The sequence below is a fragment of the Hyla sarda genome, chromosome 2 (assembly GCF_029499605.1).
Source record: "Hyla sarda isolate aHylSar1 chromosome 2, aHylSar1.hap1, whole genome shotgun sequence".
NCBI lineage: Eukaryota > Metazoa > Chordata > Amphibia > Anura > Hylidae > Hyla > Hyla sarda.
The window spans coordinates 220,294,783-220,316,024 of record NC_079190.1 but is presented as its reverse complement, the minus strand read 5'-3'; the positions used below and the strand labels follow the sequence as shown (position 1 = coordinate 220,316,024).

General features: G+C 44.2%; 1 protein-coding gene across 5 annotated transcripts in view; it reads right to left on the bottom strand.

Annotated features, from left to right (window-relative positions):
• The window catches only part of EIF4H (eukaryotic translation initiation factor 4H), a 65,085-nt gene that overhangs the window by 41,172 nt on the left and 2,671 nt on the right, over positions 1-21,242 (bottom strand). For all 5 annotated transcript variants that reach the window (XM_056556413.1, XM_056556414.1, XM_056556415.1 and 2 more), the window contains exon 2: positions 16,099-16,286. In XM_056556413.1, the coding sequence (XP_056412388.1) occupies positions 16,099-16,286 (188 nt within the window). The remainder of the gene's footprint in view (positions 1-16,098; positions 16,287-21,242) is intronic.

The following is a 21,242-nucleotide window of genomic DNA, read 5'->3' as shown; positions in this document are numbered from 1 at the left end:
GGGATCAGCAGTTGCCTGGGTAACTCCCGTGACCGAGAAATGAGGAGAGTGTGTGTGGGAGGGGGGGGGATTAGTGGCTGGCTGGCCTCGGATTCTGTCGGGAGGAGGTGGCGTGGTGGACCCCTGCTACTGTGAGTCTGGAGCTTGTGAGTGAGCTGCCCTGTGCATAATTACTGTGGGGCTAAGAGCTGACCAAGCTGTGTCCTCCTGTGTTCTGCTGCTAGTGCCCTGTTGTACTGGACTCTGAATCTACTGTTTCCTGACCATTCTCCCCGGGGTACTTAGTCCTTTGATTGCCTGGCCCCTGTCCTATTGAAAGGCTGCAGTGTCGACTTGCTGGACTTTGTGGTGTTATTGCTATTGGTGGCCATGGGAGGTCCGAGAAGCCGGTCTAATAAAAACAAACATGCAGCTGAGGTAGCCTGTCTACAGAGGATGAGGTCTCCTCTGAGGAGGGTCCTCCACCTGCCGGTGACCATGCTAGACATGACTACTGTGCTCCTACTCCTCTAGTCTCTAAAGTTTCTCCAAATGCTGCTAGAACTCTCAGCCAATTTACGCGGCCCCCGGGGGCGGCAGCGGGCTTGTCTCCTGTTCCCTCTCCTATGTACCCCAGCTCTCCTAGCTCAGAGATGTTGCTCGCCTCATCATTCTGCATGTCCTGCTGATTTGGTGGATCAGAAGTTTACGCAACTTCTAGCAGTGTTCACATCATGACAAACAATGATGGTTTCCAAGGTGGATGAACTCAATTTGTGATACTCTCATGAGACTCAAAACTTTGTGAGCGCACTGGCAAGGTTTAGCATATGGTCTCCACCTTTGAGGACACTTTACAACCTATTACGGCGCAATTGATGTCCATGCAGCGACAAAATAAATTTGTACTTGACAGGGCGGACAACATTGAGAATAGGCTGAGGCGCATTATCCACCAGGAGGGCCTGCCCGAAAAAGAGGAAGGTTCAGATCCAGTGGCCTTTCCGGAGACCTGGCTCAAGGAACTGCTACCATCAGATACCTTCTCATCCTACTTTACAGCGGAGTGGGCCCATCGGGCCCCAGCTCGGCCTCCCCCTCCGGGGGCCCCTCCTAGACAGCTCTTGGCGAAGCTTTTACATTATAAAGACAGACGCTATCCTGAGAGCTGTACGCATTAAAAGAGAAGTACGCTTTAATGATAACAGGGTGGCGTTCTATCCGGATTTCTCTGTGGAGCTGCGTAACCAGAGGAACAAGTTTACTGAAGTTTGTTGCCGCCTCCGTTCCAAGGACTACCGCTATGCCATGCTGTTCCCAGACAGTCTTCGTGTGGTGGATGGGACTAATACCCGATTCTTCACGTCCCTGACTGAGGCTTTGCAGTGGGTGGATGTGGGTCCTTGCTGCAGCCCCTCCGGACTGACCAGTTGAAAAGATCCTTGGTCTTCCCTTCCTTGAGTTTTGGCCATAGACTTATTCTTTAGATTCTCCTGCCTTCATACTGGGTCCCTTAGTGAGTTGGCCCTAGTCTTTAGTTAGTTGGGGTTGGGTAGGTGGGAGGGTGTGGGACTGTTAGGGTCACTAAGACTTTAGCTACCTCTGTTAGGTTAGTGTTTCAGAGTCTAGGTCTACATGAGTTTCTAGTGTTAGACAGGGTATTGTTGGGGATGTGTGTGTTATGTTTTGAGTTTGTTTGTTTCATTCCTTTGGTGGGGAGGCGGGGGTTCCATGTCAGGTTGTATTTATACTGCCGATAGTCTTTTCAGGTATTGATAATGCGTCCCTTAAAATTAAGAGTTGGAATGTTAGGGGGCCTTAACTCCAAATTCAAACAGGCTCTGTGCCTGGACTTTGTTGAAAAGCAGTCCCCACACCTGATTTGCTTACAAGAAACCCATTTAACTGGTCAGAAAATACTTGCCCTGAAGAGGGCATGGATAGCGAGGGGGTATCACGCCACTATTCTTCCTCTGCGAGGGGAGTGTATTTTGGTAACTAAATCCCTTCCCCTGGTCATTAATCAAGTGGCTTGTGATCCTTTTGGTAGGTTTGTGGTTGTCCAGTGTTCCCTACATCCTATTCGTTTTCTGTTTGTGTCTGTATGTTCCCCCTGTTTCAGGTTGAGATCTTAGAATGTATTACGTCCAAATTGTTAACATTTTCTTCTCTGCCTGTTCTTATAGGATTGTGTTTGTAGATGTTACCATTGTCAACCCTACTCTGATGCTCTACTGACCTGGGCTGTACTAAACAAACCTGTTTGTCTTTGACACGGTTATATGCTTTGTTCAACATAGATTGTGGGTAGCCTTTATTTCTAAACCTTTGTTGTAGTATACGTGATTGTTTAACAAAATCCCCATCAGAGGTACAATTTTTCCTGACTCTTAGATACTGACCGTAGGGTACATTGGAGATCCATTTTGGATAATTGGCACTACTGAACGTGAGCAGACTATTCACGTCAACAGATTTAAAAAAAGTTTCAGTGGTAATGTTACCAATCTCATCCTTCTTGATGAGTAAATCAAGAAATTCAATATTATCAGTAGAGTGATGAAGAGTAAATTTAAGTCCCCAATCGTTGGAATTGATGTGGTCAACAAATTCAATAGCCTGTTGTGCACTGCCTGACCAAATAAAAAACAAATCATCAATAAATCTTCTGATAAATAAAACATGATAGAGGGGGGACTGCGCGATAAAAAGGGACTCGAAACGCCTGATGAAGCAGATAATCTGTGAAACGCGTTGCATGATGGGTGATTAAAGTTGTTTCTACCCTCCGAGTGTGTCCAGCGCCTCCTGATGTCCGCCACCTCCTTGGAGGCTCCTTGTGTTCTTTGTGCATCTATCTGAAGGTAGACCGGCTACCGGCATACTTATACACAAGTTTTTTTCCATTGTTACACTTGGTGAGTGTAACATTCTGGGTGAGCATTGTAATTACCTCTGTTCACCCTGGTTTTTAGTGGTAATGCGCTAGGTAGCGCCCGCTCTATTCCTTTGCTGTTCTTATAGGAGACTTTAATGCGGCCCCGGATCCGGGAGTCGATCATGCTGGTGCAGAAGATTCTGGCTCTCCTAGTCTTAACAACTGAAGTATGGCGTTGTCCCTTACTGAGGTTTGGCCTTCTGACAGGTTATTCTCCTTTTACTCGGCAGTGCATAAATCATTCTCCAGGATAGATCTGGCTTATGCCTCCTTTGATCTTCTATCTCTGGTAAGAGATATGTCTTGTACACCACTTGGGGGATCTCCGACCACTCAAAAGGTCTGGCGGATGCATCCTGGCTGGTTGCAGGAGGAGGTGGTGATGGCATCATTGCTAGAAGCCCATAATTGTTTTTGGGAACATAATAGGTCCCACCCTGACAAGTTAATACAATGGGATGCTTATAAAGGCGCATGTAAGGGGGGCCTTTATGGTGGGGGTTGCTGGGCAGAGGACGACTTACTCGGCTAGAGAGGGCATTGCAGGTTGAGATTAGTGCTTTGGAAAGGGAGGTAGTGAGGAATCCTTCCCACGATAATGAAAGTAAATGGTTGAACATTCAAAGAGCTCTATTAATTCTTCAGAAGGAGAAGATTCAAAAGAATGGTGGACAGGGAGGAGGCATTCGAATTTTGGGATAAAAATGGTAGGTTGCTTGTGTATTTAGCTAGGGAAAGCATGCCTGTCGCTGCTATACCCTGTATTAGGGGGGCAACTGGGACACTAGAAACTGACCCTGTTGCTATTAATAATGTGTTTCGGGACTTACAGTGTTCTCTATACCTCAATTAACTAATGTTCTGGCTGGTTTAGTGTCCTTTTTGAAGAGTTTGCCTCTTACGCCCTTATATAAGGCTCGGGCAGCCGCGTTGGACGCCCCTTTTTCTGATGAGGAAGTCTCGTTGGCTATTGCTTCTCTGCAATCGGGAAAGACCCCGGGGCTGCATGGTATGATTGGTGACTGGTACAGGGCTAATGAGGAGCAGCTAATCCCTATTTTACAGAATCTTTTTAGTTTGGCCCTGGAGACTGGGAGACTCCCTGACTCCATGATGGAGGCCCTTATTATGGTTCTTCCCAAAACCGGAAAAGGATCTGACTACCGAATTCCTATAGACCTATTTCCCTCCTTAACGTAGATATCAAACCTCTGGCTAAAATTAGCTAATCGGCTGCATGGGGTTATAGCCGCTGTCATCCATCCTGACCAGAGGGGCTTTATGCCAGGGAGAGCTACAGACAATGTACAGCGACTACACCTTAACATAGCTGTGGCAGGACCTGGGGGGCATGTGGTTACCTTGGACGTCTATAAAGCCTTTGATTCTGTGGAATGGCTGTATCTGCAGGGTGTTTTGGGGGTCCTACGGTTTGGTCCATGGTTTCGGGCATGGGTACAGTTGTATGATATCCATGATTCCCTAGTGGTCCTATTTACTCTCCTAGATGATTTTAGTTCCTTTTCCGGTCTCAGGGTTAATTGGGCAAAGTCTTCCTTGATGCCTCTGTCTGTGACAGAGGACCATGTTCCATCACTTCCTAATGGGTTGCAGGCACTCAATTTAAATATTTGGGAGTGGAGGTTTCTGCTTGTGTGAAAGATTAAGAATGGTTGAATTTAGATCCAGTGCTGTTGTCTGTGATAGCCAAATTGCAGGCCTGGTCCCCTCTACCCCTGTCTATGGCTGGCAGGATTAATATAAAAAATTTAGGAAGTTAAATCCTTTTAAATATATCTTTTTCATCTTTCTCCTGTGCTTTCCCCTAAGAGATTCTTTTACGAGCCTGGGTGGCGTCTTGAGGTCCTTCTACAAACCTCCACGAATAGGACAGGCGCTGCTCCAGGTGTCCAAACAGAGGGGTGGCTTAGCTGCTCCGAACATGCATAATTACTTCCTAGCATCTCAACTGGTGTATGCTGCCTGGTGGATCGACCTGGATCTGGCGAACGCTTCTACTGCTCTAGCGGGAGCTCTCATGGGTTCGTATGAAACAGTGACCGATAACCTGTATAGATATACTCCTACTTCTAGGTTGTTGACCTCTATCAGAACTGTGGCCAAGGTGTGGTCGGTGGTTTCTAGACTCTTTCCATTGCTGGTAATTTCCTGGAGTTTCCTACTTTCCCCTCATTCCAAGAAATGTGTGACCGCTTCCATCTCCCTCGGAGTGCCCAGTTTAGGTACTTCCAGTTTAGACATGCGGTGGTGGTGCAGTTTGGCTCTCTTGACGTGACCCTGGCCTTTTCTGAAGTGGAGTTGCTTCTGGGTACCGCTGACCTCACTAAACCTTTCACTCAGGCTTATGCATTACTGCAATTGGCAGGTCCGGATCCATTTGAGTTGGCTTTGGTAAAGTGTGTGGAGGATCTTCCTGATTTGACAGTTGATCAGTGGAGGGAAGTTGCTAAGACCTACGACCCCATGGTGGTTAGTGCTAGGGATCTGCTTATTCAGGTTCGGCTCATTCTACGTTTATTTTGCACTCTGGTTAGGCTGTTCCGTATTGGTGTCTCCTCTTCAGATGTTTGTTTTCAGTGCAGATGTGGGCTCTCATACATGTTATGTGGAGTTGCCCTTATACAGAACCCTTCTGGAGGGAGGTGCTGCAGTTATTGATTGGCTACTTGCAATTCCCCTATGTGTTCTCCCGTTTGTCTGTTGGGTGTTATTAATGACTTCCGGGCTCTCATAGGCCCCTACTTATTTTGTTTCTATTGTACTGCACACGGAAAGTTCTGATTATGGCCTGAAAGGATACTTCCCCTCCTCCGCACGGTGGTTTAACTTCGTTAAATATGTACAGTTGTACATTAGTCGCAAATGCCCCAAGAAATTTGACAAAGTCTGGATGCCCTGGCTGCTGATCGAGTCGGTTGTACCCCTGGAAAGGGTCGGTTCTCCTGGGTAGGCTGGTTGTCTCTATCCTGGTCTAGGGAGACTGTGTGTGCTCTCTTTGTTTCTGTTTAGTGTCTTGGTGTCGGCTGGGGGTGGATCTCCTCGACTGTCTACTTCAATGGTGCAGTGTTACCTTACATTTGCATACGTTGTTGGGGGTGGTGGGGGGGGGGGGTCTATCTTCGGCTGTATGTTATTTTATTTCTATGTTGTGTTCCAAAAAATATAAAAAGATATAAAAAAAAAAAAAAGACAGGAGAGAGAGCACAGAGGAGAGCCAGACAAGAGAGAGCAAAGAGGAGAGCCATCAGACAGGGGAGAGAGCACAGAGGGGTGCTATCAGACAGGGGAGAAAGCACAGAGGGGTACTAGCCCACCCTCACTTACTGGACTTTGTCCATGCCTGTGCTTTGGATTGGACAAAGCCATGATTTTATAAGCCACAATTTCGATTTAGAAAAAAAAAAAAAAAAAAGGGAAGTAACATTTTCATATCAAGTATATTAGAAAAGTTTAATGTTTTGCCAAGATGTACAACATTTCAAAAGTTTTTGTATCTGACAGTGCCCATTTAAAGCAATGGGTGTATCAAGCTTGGGGTTATTAGGTTTGCAGAAAAGACAACTTAGGGTTGGGTCTGATCAAAATGTATAAAAGTAGATAAAATAGACATCTTTGTCATGATCTTTTTAGATTTAGGCCAGTAACCACGACAAGGGGGCATCTTCTACGTCTAGAGGAAAAGGTTCCACAATCAACAGACAGAGATTTTTTTTAATTTTTAATTAGTTTTATTGAACAGTAAAAAGAACAGTACAAACCGTGCAGAGATCATATAATCAATACGACACTATCCCACGTAGGGTAACACCATAGTACTCAAAGTTTTCAATAAGAAATAGACACAGAGCATAGGGTCATGCTGGATGACTACAGAACGGAGTAAACAAAAATAAAATTAAAAATTAAAAAAAGAGCAGTAAATAGCGTAGACATAAAAAAAAAAACAACAGCAACATATAAGAATCAACTGGCATTGGCACTGCCTACTTGGAGCTAAGGAGTTAACAGTCACAAATATGGAAATTCACTATGAATAAGGTGGATGTGGAGGGACAGGACCTAAACATCCCCATAGGGTTCTAGCAGAATTTCGTCATTGCTTCAACAAGAGGGCCACCTCTACTACTGACAGGATCTCAGAGAATTAAACACTCCACCAGGGCTAAAAAGCTGGCACCGTGTATTGTGCATGTAGAGATGAGCACCATACTCCCCACACTTTATCACATTTTTCCGGGCAACTCCTATGTGTAAAAACTATCAGCTCGTTAAGAGTCAACCCCTTAATGACAATGGACGTATACTTACCGCCCGAACCAAGTCCAGCTTGTGAAGCTGGCACTCCCGCAGATGAGAAGGGGAGCGCAAGCTTCAACCTTTCTGGTTGATGGCAAGGAGGGGTTAACGACCCATTTAACAATGCACCGTGCCCCTGGGGGGGGGGGTCAGGCAGCGCCATGCTCCTGTTGCCCCACGCTAGAGAAAACTAAAAAGGAGAAGAAAATGTAACTAGAAACTTAAACTAGGACAAAAACATAAGAAATAAAACCAGGTGTCTGCCTCCTGCTGACACAAAGCTAAAACTGAATTGCTCAGTCAGGAAGCAGGCATCCTGCCGGGAAGAGCCGACTTTCTTTTTTGCCTAGTGTCAGCCTCCTAGCGGCAAGCAGCATATACCCATGGTCCTGTGTCCCCCAATGAAGCGCTGGAGAATATAAAATATATAATGTAAATAAAAATAAACGTGATCGCACCGCGTGCGTAAATGCCTGAACTATAAAAATATAACGTTAGTTAAACCGTACGGTTAATGGCGTACACGTAAAAAAATTCCAAAGTCCAAAATTGCATGTTTTTGGTCACTTTGTATACAAAAATATATAAAAAGCGATGAAAAAGTCCTATCAAAATAAAAATGGTACCGATAAACTTCAGATCACGTTACAAAAAATTAGCCCTCATATAGCCCCGTATACGGAAAAATGAAAGTTATAGGGGTCAGAAGAGGACATTTTTAAACAAATTTTCGTGCAGTTTTTCTCAACAGAAGTAAACCAAAATCAAATAAATAAGTTTGGTATCGTTTTAACCGTATTGACCTGCAGAATAAAGATAAGGTGTCATTTTTACCGAAAAGTGCACTGTGTAGAATCGGAAGCGAAAATTAACAAAATGCCATTTTTTCAATTTTGCCCCACAACGTTTTTTTTTGTTTTTTCTCACTGTAGATTTTGTGGTGAAAGGATTGATGTAATTACAAAGTACAATTAGTGGTGCAAAAAACAAGCCCTCATATGGGTCTGTAGGTGCAAAATTGAAAGAGTTATGATTTTTAGAAGGGGAGCAGGAAAAAACGAAAGCGCAAAAACGAAAAAACCTTAATATTCTTCTATATAAAAATCCTAATCCTTCCAGTACTTATCAGATCACGTATGCTCCACAGGAAATTTTATTTCTTTCTGGAGTTCTTTTCTGTCTGACCAGTTATCTCTGCTAACATCTCTGTTCATGTCAGGAACTGTCCAGGGTACAAGCAAATCCCCAAAGCAAACTTCTCTGGACAGTTCCTGATACAGACAGAGGTGTCAGCAGAGAGCACTGTGGTCAGACTGAACGCCAGAAAGAAATCCAACTTCCTGTGGAGCATACATCATCTGATAAGTACTGGAAGGATTAAGATTTTTATATAGAAGTAATTTACAATCTGTAACTTTCTTGCACCAGTTGAATTAGAGCTGGGCGGTATGACCAAATATGTCTATCACGATATTTTTGTAACTTATGGCGGTTCCACGGTATAAAACGGTATTTCTTTCACCCCCCCCCCCCCCAAATCATGTGACCCGCGAGCGCTCTTCTGCTTCCCCCCCCCCCCCCCAAATCATGTTACCTGCCAGCGCTGTTCTGCTCCCCCCCCCCCCCCACACACAATTAATTATCAGCCCAGCGGGGTACTACTCACACATGTCACCCGCAAACACTGCCCTCCTCCTCTTTGTTGGGGGCCACCGACGCTGGAACTCACTGTACGCCAGTGGTCTCCAACCTGCGGATCTCCAGCTGTTGCAAAACTACAACTCCCAGCATGGCCGGACATGCTGGGAGTTGTAGTTTTGCAACAGCTGGAGGTCCGCAGGTTTGAGACCACTTCTGTATGCTGTATCCCTATGCCCGGGCTGCAAAAGATAAAGAAAATACCTACGTCGGCCTTACGCTGGGGACTGGAACTTCGGACAGCCGTCAGCCTATCACCGGCCGGAGCGATGTCCTGCCCCGGCCAGTGATAGGCTGAGCCCACTGTCATGTAAGAAGCCGGCGGGACATCGCTCCGGCCGGTGACAGGCTGACGGCTGTCCGACGTTCCAGTCCCCAGCGTAAGGCCGACGTAGGCAAGTTAAAGTTTATTTTCTTTATCTTTTGCAGCCCGGGCATAGGGATACAGAGTACGCCAGTGGTCTCCAACCTGCGGACCTCCAGCTGTTGCAACACTATAACTACCAGCATGCCCGGACAGCCGTTGGCTGTCCAGGCATGCTGAGAGTTGTAGTTTTGCAACAAATGGAGGTCCGCAGGTTGGAGACCACTGGCGTACAGAGAGTTCCAGTGCCGGTGGCCCCCAACAAAGAGCGGGAGGGCAGTGTTTGCGGGTGACATATGTGAGTAGTACCCCGCTGGGCTGATAATGGGGGGGGGGGGGGGCAGAACAGCGCTGGCGGGTCACGTATGATTAGTTCCCTGATGTGGAGACAGCGCTGCGCTGGGCTGATTCCTCCTCAAGGGCGAGGGGCCAAACCAGTATCGCGGTATGGGAAAAAGATTTTATTACACTCACCGTAAAATCGTAGCCTTCATTGGGGGACACAGATACCAATGGGTATATGCTCGTTTCATGCTCCGTTTAGTCACAAAGCAGTAGAATAAAGCCAACAAAGAAATAAGTCCGAAGGACCCTAGAAAAGAACCCCGGATAAAAACCCAATAACCGGAAAAGATTATTCGGACAAAAAAAAAAACCCTCCTTTCTCGGTCGCTCTTCAATGGAGGACACAGATACTCATGGGACATACCAATGCAGTCCCATAGGGTGGGAAAGACCAACCCCCAGAAAGATCCCGGACAGAAACTAGACGGAAACCAGCTCAAGAGAGGCCCGATGCATAAGATCAAAGACCTGAACATCTGCAGACTCAAAACCCTTATCCCAGGAGCCTGCCGAAAGCACCTGGAAGGCGAAGTTAGCTCGACTAGTGCAACCGGATAACAGTTTTGCCCTCCAACACATGGAGTACATGGACCCCGAAGGAAGAGAAAGAAGGTAATAACCGTCAAAAAAGGAGAGGAACGCCCTGAAAAGGGGTATTCTGGAACACTAGAGCGACAGGCATGGTAACTGGAGGGTCCGGAGTCACGCACACGGAAGAATAAACGGCCAAGAAAGGAGCGGAAGACCCTGAAAACGAGCATCCCCGAACACTGGAGTAGCCGACATGGGAAGTGGAGGGTCCCGAGTCTCCTGGAGACTTACACCCGAAGGGTAAGTAAACAAGTAAACCTAACGTCCGCGAAACGCTCTGGGTGACGAACTTCAGAGTTGAGAAAAGAAGTGCAATACAGAAAAGCCACCCCTCAAATGGGATCACGGATAAGACTGGGCAGGATTGCCACACATGCCCGAGGCCTCAACCATCACGTAGAGCTGGGCTGTATGACCAAAAATGCACATCACGGTATTTTTGCAGTTCCACGGTATTTAACGGTATTCCACCACCACCTCCCCCCCCCCCCCCGAGGAACTAATCATATATGACCCCCAGGCGTTGCTATATTTCTCTAACATCCCCCCCCCTCCCCTTCAAGCCACAGCACTTTAAAATGAATGGACTTGCGGGCTGCGCTTTAAAATGAATGACTTGCAGGCCACCGGCGCTGGAAACAATTAAAGGAAAACTGTACTGTACCTTACCCGGATCCGCCCAGCCATTCGCCCGTAATTGTACTTTTATTATACGTGTATATCTCGCTGTAACTGGCACGGGCGGGGCTTAAGCAGCTAACTGGCACTGACGTCAGCGCCGCTTATGAATATTCATCCCCTCTCCCTCCAGTTCTCCCTCTCTTCGCTGTTCCTAACTGGAGGGAGGGGGGATAAATATTCATAAGCGGTGCTGACATCAGTGCTAGTTAACCTGCAGAAACCCCGCCCATGCCAGTTACAGCAAGATACACACATAGAATAAAACCACAATTGGGGGCAAACGGCCGGGCGGATCCGGGTAAGGTAGGGCTCATTGGAATAAGAGTCTCCCGCACTATCCACCAGTACCTGTGGTTCGTGCAGGAGAAAATATCTGACAGTTTTCCTTTAGGTTGCAAGCCGGAAGCGGTCACCTCCCCCTGCATGCGCTACAGGCTTTTAGTGCTTGCAGAGGGAGGTGACAGCTTGCCGTGGCTCACATCTCATTCATTTAAAGCGCCGGCGGCCCGCAAGTCATACATTTAAAGCGCCGGCGTCCGAAAACTCATACATTTAAAACGCAGCCGCAACTCATCTGCGGCTGATAATTCATTTGAGGAGAGGGGGGGGGGGGGGGAGGGGCCCAACCGGTATTGCGGTATGGGGAAAATTCATATCGTGCAGGGAATAAATTATGATATTCTGTATGAACCGATATACCGCCCAGACCTACCATCCCGAAAGCCAAACAAAACAAAAAACAGAAGAGCCAACCAAGAAAAGAAGGCATGCCACAGTACTAGAATAGTGTCCACAACAAGGACTAATCGGCCATGGACCCCAGTGGTCCAAGCGGACCAGGGCAGTCCGAAGCAACATCCCATCAGGACTCCCAGTTTCTGGGCACAGGAAGGTTATTCCAGAAGACTGAGGCGTCAGAGCAGCGCAACTGACACTGTTAAAGAAAAGGATGAACACACCCTCTAGGGAGCTTAAGCCGAGGGAGGAGGAGAGCAAAGGAAGACCCAAACAACAGACTGTGGCTAGACCGGCTGTCGTTGAGCCAAACATGATTGCATAAACTCTACCAACAGATGAGGGGGCCAAGGCTGCCTGAGCAGCAGTAGATAAATCAAGAAACAGGGAGAGAGCTAGGTTGCAATAGTGGGCAGTTGGCTAACAAATATAGACAGCGAAAAGCTCTTCTGAATGCTCACAGTAAAAAAGAAGGGCCCTCATGAGTAGTGGGGTACCAAGACTGCAGACACAAAAGAAAATGCAGACCTCCTAAAATATGGCAGTATAAAAGACAGGTCAGCACCCAAACAGTGGGTCACAACCCTGCTCCTAGCAGACCAACGTTGCACCCTTAGAAAGGGGAAAAGAAAGTGCTGCTGTTGCTGTGAAAGGCCATGGAACCTGGAGAAGCCCACACCCCATCTCCTAATGGTGTCACACCAGGACTGCATCGCAGATGCAAGGGCCCATATGTCTTCAACCAGCTTATGGCCACGCTGCATCATACTAGGCTAAGATAGCTGGGCGAGCAGGGGAAGCATGGGACCCGGACCCAGGGTACAACTTCCAAGCGCTAGCCGTTAGAGTATATACTGTTAACCCTTTCTCTCCATGTCTGTGCCCCTTTGTCTCATGAGGGAACAGACAGCGCCATGCTCCTGATCCCCCACCAGAAAATAAAAAGAGATAAAAACCTATGAGATAAGTATAGATCATAGATATCATGCCTCTAGGTCGCTGCGACCGGAGTACACCTATAAGTGGATAATCTGAGATGAGAACATTAGGCTGAGGAAATTGTGCATTTAAAGTGTACCTGCCAGATCACACGAAAAAAAATGTTGCTCGGTATCTTATCCTTATCATGTACATACTTTTATGCGTCTATGACCTATATTTCTCTCAGAATTAGCTTTATTTCTGAATTACCTTAATGTTGTCGATCAGAAGCAGGGGGGCAGGTCCCCTTCTCCTCAGGTGATAACCACTCCCCCTCCCTCACTCTCCTCAGTCACTGGTCTGGGGAGTGAGCATCTGTAACTCTTTCCTTTCATGGTTTTAGGCTATATACACACACACACAGTGGGGGATATTTATCAAAGTTGTCTATGTCCCGTATCAATATAGACCAAACTACAGAGAGTTAGGCTGGTCTATTGTGTGCCTAATTTATCAAATGGTGCACAGCTCTTGATAAATTCTGTGCACAGACTTCATGATCAATGCTTCAGTCTATATTTAAACCTGCGCCAACATGGTCTGACATTTCGCCGTACTTTCAGCCGATGCGACTTGTCGCTGAAAAGTCGCTTTTGATAAATTCAGCACCAATGCATTTTCCAATGCATTTCGTCTAAAATAGACTAGCATGCATCATGTTCTAAAAATCCTCAAGAGCAAAAGTCGCACATATTTAGACTGCGACTTTCTGTGCAACAAATTTAGACAGGAAAAAACAGTCTAAATCCTTTGATAAATATCCCCCAGTGTGCTTACAGTTTTTGCAAACTACAGCTCCCAGCATGCCCACACATCCTTTGAGTTGTAGTTTTGCAACAGCTGGAGGCATATGATTGGTAAAATTCAAATTTACCCCAGTGTTGCTGCAGGCTGTGTTCCTCCTACTGTTGCAAAACTACAACTCCCAGCATGCCCACACATCATTTGGCTGTGCAGGCATGCTGTGAGTTGTAGTGTTGAAACAGCTGGAGGCATATAATTGGAGTCCCCCTGTATTAGATACACACATTATTGAGTTACTTTATTCATACACATGCACATTACCTAGACAACACAGATTTACATACATATCCACACACATATTATACATATACACACACACATATATATTTTATATATATATATATATATATATATATATATATATATATATATATATATATATATATATATATATATATAGATATAGATATAGATATATATATATACACACACACACACACACACACACACACACACACACACACACACATATACACATATATACATACATACATGCAGGGACACTTTAAAAAAAAAATCCTCCATTCAGTCCCCATCTTCATTCACCAGCTTCTTTCATCGTCTGCTCACAGGCAGCAGTGTACTCCCACCCCTCCCCTCTTCTCACACAGGAGACTGAAATAAACACAGACAGTGAGGGAGCCGATCACAGCAGCTTTAGATCTGCAGACATGTCAATCATGAAGTGAGTCCATGACGTAGGTGATGACGAGTGGACACAGCCAGGCTGGCATGCATCCCAGGAGGCAGTTTTTTTACTGGCGTTTTCAGTATGAAATACTGAATTTTTTTTTAATGACAGCAATTGCAAAACCTATTTTTTTTTTAGCATGCTTTACCACATATCAAAAAGTTTTTATATCTGACAGTGCCCATTTAAAGTGTGGCAAAGCTGAAGATCTTCATAAAAGGAGATCATGGGGAGACCAAAGGACTCCTGAAGCTGTGACTATGATTTTAGGGTATTATCAGAGTAGACATCCTTGAGGTAGAGTATAGTCTACGGCCGTGGGTAAGTGTGGGAATGTACCATTATCAAGGTCAGACATAAGAGTATGGATGCAGCTGCATTCCAACCTTGAAGGGCCAGCCTGTGGAGCAGTAGAAGACTACTTCCACCTGTGGGTGGGGTCTCCAACCATGCCAGCATGTTAGACACATTTACATAAAGCACCAGGTGGTGCTTCAAGTTAGGGAGGGAGTCTGAGCCAACCCAAGATCGTAGTAACCACAGCTAACCCGCTAAATAAAATACATGGAAGTCTGGTAAAGCATAACCTGCCATATCTTCAGACCGAGATTCTTTACTGTAACAGCAGCGAGACTACGAAACATTCTGCCATATATGATGATTTTATGGTTGGTTCATTAAACAAATTTAGGAAGGGCCTGAACACCATTCTTGAAAAATATATATTAGTATATTACAAGCTATGGTTCATAAATTTGTGGAGGTGGGCAACTTGATATATTACATGCTATGTTAGATTTATGCAGGTCAGATATTGATCCAGGGATTTATTATTATTGCCAGATTTGGAATTAGGAAGGAATTTTTACTCCAATATAGGGCACTTAGCAACTTTCTCATAAGGCCTGGTTCACACAAACAGACGCTCTGGCCAAAGATCTCGAGGGCAGGCAGTGCCGCCAGCAGTCGGCGATATGACTCTGCCTTGCCGTCCCCATAGACAGCAATGCATTTCTGAGCAAATTCCAGCAGGAGATTCAGTTCGTGTGAACCTGGCCAAAAGGTTTTTGTTTTGCCTTTCCCTGGATCAACACATAGTTGCAGCTTGAACTTTATGTATTTTTTTTTCTCAACCTTCTAAACTATGTAATTATATAATCTAATACTATACTTTTCTAGTTCTTAAAGCTGTCAGATCTCACAAAAAAAACAGTTATATATGTTACTCAGTACATAATCATGTACACGTAATTTTTCTGTCTCAATGACAGATGTTTCAGTAAAAAATAGCATATTCCAGCTGCCCACTGTCTTTTCCATCTTCCCAAAGGGAGGGGACATATCCCTCTCTTGCCTGCACTGTGGAGACTCCTCCCCCTCCCTCACTCTGCTGACTCACTACTCTTGGGAGCCTGGCAGCCCTGCTCTGTTACCTTTCCTCTCTGGATTTATGCTGTACACATAATGATTATTGGAGAGTGCCTGTACTCTACCACCAAAGACAATATGAGTATGACTAAGATGTTCCTATGTCATTCATGTGTATCATCCTTAGGCAGTCCTGTAACGCAGGATCGAGGTACACTGTTTGGATAACTTTTTTAAAGAAGTGTTGCCTTCAGCTGTGTGCCTACAGCTTTTGCAAACCTACAACACCCAGACATCCTTTGACTGTCCAGGCACACTTGGTAAAACTCTGTGTTGCAGCAGACTGTGTTCCCCCTGCAGCTTTGTCAATCAGCCATCTCATGTCCATGACCCTTGGACACACTCATGCTGCTGTGGGACTCAGTGTCCCAGGAGGTATGGGGACCCTTAGTGGTGGGATTTTCAGAAGAAGTTTTCTTTAATATTTAATATTAGAAATATTTTTAAAGAAGTATATTAGAAAAACCTATTGTTTGCCAAGATGTACAACATTTAAAAAAAAGTTTTTATATCTGACAGTACCCATTTAACAATTCCAGGCCTTACCTTTAAATTTGTCTGTCTCCTTGTCTCGTACTAACCGCACGCTTCTCATACTCAATTCTTTAAAGATGTTATCTAGGTCTCCTTGTACAGTATTGAATGGAAGGTTGCCCACATATGCAGTGAATGGTGGGTCTGTGGGAAGATCTTTTTGTTTACGTGGACCGGGACCAGAATCGCCTCGTCGGGGCCTGAAAGAAATAGCACAAAGCTTTATCACTAACCATGACAGGACTGCTGTACTGTAATTATATATTTTTACATTTCTTAGAATTACACATTCTGTTTCCCTGACAGCTTAAAACCTTAAACCCTTCCCGCTACATGACGTATGCATACGTCATTAGCGGGCTTCCGCGATAGAACACGGGGTCACGCGCTGACCCCGCATCATATAGCGTCGGTCCCGACGGCCATCAACAGCCGGGACCCGCGCCTAATACCGGACATCACCGATCACGGTGATGCCCGGTATTAACCCTTCAGATGCGGCGATCAAAGTTGATCGCCACGTCTAAAGTGAAAGTAAACTTTGCCGGTTAACTCAGTGGAGCTGTTCAGGACCGCCGCAATGAAATCGCGGTGTCCCGAACAGCTTGCAGGACAGCCGGAGGGTCCCCAACCTTCCTCCTCGCTGTCCGATTACCGAATGACTGCTCCATGCCCGAGATCCAAGCAGGAGCAGTCGAGCGGTGATAACACTGATCAATGCTCGGCTATTACCTGGCAGTGATCAGTGTAGAAGATCAGTGTGTGCAGTGTTATAGTCTCCTATGGGAGCAATAACACTGCAAATAATAATAATAATAATAATAATAATAATAATAATAATAATAATAAAGAAAAGTGAAAAGAAAGTGATAATAAAGATCATTTAACCCCTTCCATAATAAAAGTCAGAATCACACCCTTTTCCCAATAAAAAAAAAAAAGTGTAAATAAAAATAAACATACGTGGTATCGCCGCATGCGTAAATGTCCGAACTATAAAAATATATCGTTAATTAAACAGCACGGTCTATGGCGTACACGCAGAAAGTTCCAAAGTCAAAAATAGTGTATTTTTGGTCACTTTTTATACCATAGAAATGTGAATAAAAAGCGATCAAAAAGTCCAATCAAAACAAAAATTATACCGATAATATCAGATCATGGCACAAAAAATGAGCCCTCATACATCCCCATATGCGGAAAAATAAAAAAGTTAGAGGTAAGAAGAGGACATTTTTAAACGTATACATTTTTCTGCATGTGGTTATGATTTTTTCCAGAAGTACGACAAAATCAAACCTATATAAGTAGGGTATCACTTTAACCGTATGGACCTACAGAATAAAGAGAAGGTGACATTTTTACTGGAAAATGTACTGTGTAGAAACAGAAGCCCACAAAAGTTACAAAATTGCATTTTTTCTTAAATTTTGTCATACAATGATTTTTTTTTTCCATTTGCCTGTGGATTTTTTTGACTAATGTCACAGCAAAGTAGAATTGGTGGCGCAAAAAATAAGCCATAATATGGATTTTTAGGTGCAAAATTGAAAGAGTTAAGATTTTTAGAAGGTGATGAGGAAAAAATGAAAATGCAAAAACGGAAAATACCCTCAGTCATTAAAGGGTTAAGCAGAAAAGGTTATTAAATGTAGAAAAACGAATTACACACACAGGCCCAGATTTATCAAACTGTGTGAGAAAAAAATGGAGCGATTTTCCCACAGCAACCAATCACAGCTCAGCTTTCACTTTACCTCAGATCGTTAGCTGAGCTGTGATTGTTGCTGTGGAAAAATCACTCCATGTTTTCTCTCACACAGTTTGATGAATCTTGGCCATAATCTTTACCATGCCACATGAAGGGCGTTATCTCTCACATTTCTTTATCTGAAGGCGTATTTGCTTGTCCACTAGCAGGGCACCTGTCTACTTACTGGGCGTTCTAACTACCGTACATTATCGCTTCTGTAAGAAACATGTGACAACACAGGTAATAAAAGCGTGCTGCCGCCTTTACACTTCCTGTAGTGAAGTAAATACAGAATAAAACTATCAACAGTTACTGGACGTGCCACAATATTATTGAACAATATGCACCAGCAACTCAAGGGCAACAAGGCAACACTCAATGAATGACAATGAATACAGAATTCAAAAAGGACATGAGTCTTAGGGTGCATTCACACCTCGTTTTTGCAATACAGTTCCGGAAAAAACGGATTCCTGAAAACCGTACTAAACTGTATCAAAACGTGTATACAAGTTTTTAATCCGTATACGGTTTGAAAAAACGATGTCCAGTTGCATCCCGTTTATACGTTTTTAACTTTTCACCCCATTATGAATAAAGTTTCACTTGTTTGATTGAAATTCCAAGGAAAAAAAAACAAAAAAACTGTGCAAAGCCAAAAAACATATGAAGCTGTAGGCATATACGGTTCTGTACGGTTCCCATTGACTCCCATAATAAAAAAATTAAAAAAATAAAAAAAAGTATACAGCTTCAATACGGTTTTACACCCGGACCAAAAACCGTGGTAGGCGACGGGGGGAAAAAAACGGACAAAACTGTATAAGACGCGAAACGGATGCATCATTTGGCATATGGTTTTCAATGGTCAACGCATACGGTATTCAATACGGTTCCATGCGGTTTTCAAATTGAAAACGTATACGGGAACTGTATTGCAAAAACGTGGCGTAAATGCACCCTTACCCATAAGCATTCTAGTAGGACAGCGATGTCCAAACTGTGGCCCTCCAGATGTTGCAAAACTACAACTCCCAGCATGCCCGGACAAGCCAATGGCTGTCCGGGCATGCTGGGAGTTGTAGTTTTGCAATATCTGAAGGTCCACAGTTTGGACATCACTGTACTAGGAGAATCATACAGGGGGCGTGATAGCCTCAGCCATTGCTATTAGCTGGTGTGGATCTCCAGTAACAACTTCTATGAAATCTTGCATAAAACAGAGCAGAGGGGGAGGGAGAAAGAGCCAGGCACATACAGAGGAAACATGGCTGGAGTCCAATCTGTGTAAATGAACATATATTTAGTAAACCAAAAGCAAGCGACCCACTGAGGCCACTTTCACACTATATAATGCTCCATTTTAACCCATCATAACCCGTTAATAACGGACGTTATTTTGTGACAGGAGAAAGTAACGGGAGAAATATTCTCCCGTTACCTCTCCAGTCACAAAATAACATCCGTTAATAATGGGCTAAGACGGGTTGAAATGGGTAATGTAGACTGGAGGCTGTAATCTCTGCCAAAGAGGCTTAAACTAAATACTGAGTAAGGGTGCGTTCACACGTGCATATTTTTGCAGTAGATTTGCTGCCCATTGACTTCAATGGCCAGCAAAATCTGCAGCAAAAATACGCACGTGTGAACGCACCCTAAAAGGGGTTATCCAGGAAAAAACTTTTTTTTATATATCAACTGGATCCAAAAAGTTAAACAGATTTGTAAATTACTTCTATTAAAAATTCTCAATCCTTTCAGTACTTATGAGCTGCTGAAGTTGAAAGGTTCTTTTCTGTCCAAGTTCGCTCTGATTACACGTGTCTCGAGAACTGTCCAAAGTAGAAGCAAATCCCCATAGCAAACCTCTTCTACTCTGTGCAGTTCCCAAGACAAGCAGAGATGTCAGCAGAGAGCACTGTTGCCAGACAGAAAAGAACAACTCAACTTCAGCAGCTGATAATTATTGGAAGGATTAAGATTTTTTTAGTAGAAGTAATTTACAAATCTGTTTAACTTTCTGGAGCTAGTTGATGTAAAAAAAAAAGTTTTTTTTCCTGGAATACCCCTTAAAGGATCTGAATACTTGCAATCTTTTAGTTTAAATTAGCAAAGAATAGATCTTCTGGAATGATGTGATCTCCTTTTCTTCCCCGCTAGGTGAAACATAGAAACATAGAATGTGTCGGCAGATAAGAACCATTTGGCCCATCTAGTCTGCCCAATAATCTGAATCCTATCAATAGTCCCTGGCCCTATCTTATATGAAGGATAGCCTTATGCTTATGCCATGCATGTTTAAACTCCTTAACTGTATTTGCAGCGACCACTTCTGCAGGAAGGCTATTCCATGCATCCACTACTCTCAGTAAAGTAATACTTCCTGATATTACTTTTAAACTTTTGCCCCTCTAATTTAAAACGGTGTCCTCTTGTGGTAGTTTTTCTTCTTTTAAATATGCTCTCCTCCTTTACCGTGTTGATTCCCTTTATGTATTTAAAAGTCTCTATCATATCCCCTCTGTCTCTTCTTTCTTCCAAGCTATACATGTTAATGTCCTTTAACATTTCCTGGTAAGTTTTATCCTGCAATCCATGTACTAGTTTAGTAGCTCTTCTCTGAACTCTCTCTAGAGTATCTATATCCTTTTGGAGATGTGGCCTCCAGTACTGCGCACAATACTACTAATGAGGTCTCACCAGTGTTCTGTACAGCGGCATGAACACTTCTCTTCTTCTACTGCTTATACCTCTCCCTATACATCCAAGCATTCTGCTAGTGTTTCCTGCTGCTCTATTAAATTGTCTTCCTACCTTTAAGTCTTCTGAAATAATTACTCCTAAATCCCTTTCCTCAGATACTGAGGTTAGGGCTGTGTCAAATAATCTATATTCTGCCCTAAGGTTTTTATGCCCCAGGTGCATTATCTTGCACTTATCCACATTAAATTTCAGTTGCCAGAGTTCTGACCATTCTTCTAGTTTGCCTAAATCCTTTTCCATTTGGCGGATCCCTCCAGGAACATCAACCCTGTTACATATCTTTATGTCATCAGCAAAAAGACACACCTTACCATCGAGACCTTTTGCAATATCACTAATGAAGATATTAAATAATATTGGTCCCAGTACAGATCCCTGAGGTACCCCATTGGCGATAAGATCTTGCTCTGAATATTCTCCATTGACTACAACCCTCTGTTGTCTGTTACTCAGCCACTGCCTAATCCACTCAACAATATTGGAGTCCAAGCTCAATGACTGTAGTTTATTGATAAGTCTTCTGTGTGGGACAGTGTCAAAAGCCTTACTAAAATCTAGATATGCGATGTCTACTGCCCCTTCGCCATCTATTATTTTAGTCACCCAGTCAAAAAGATCTATAAGATTTGTTTGACATGAT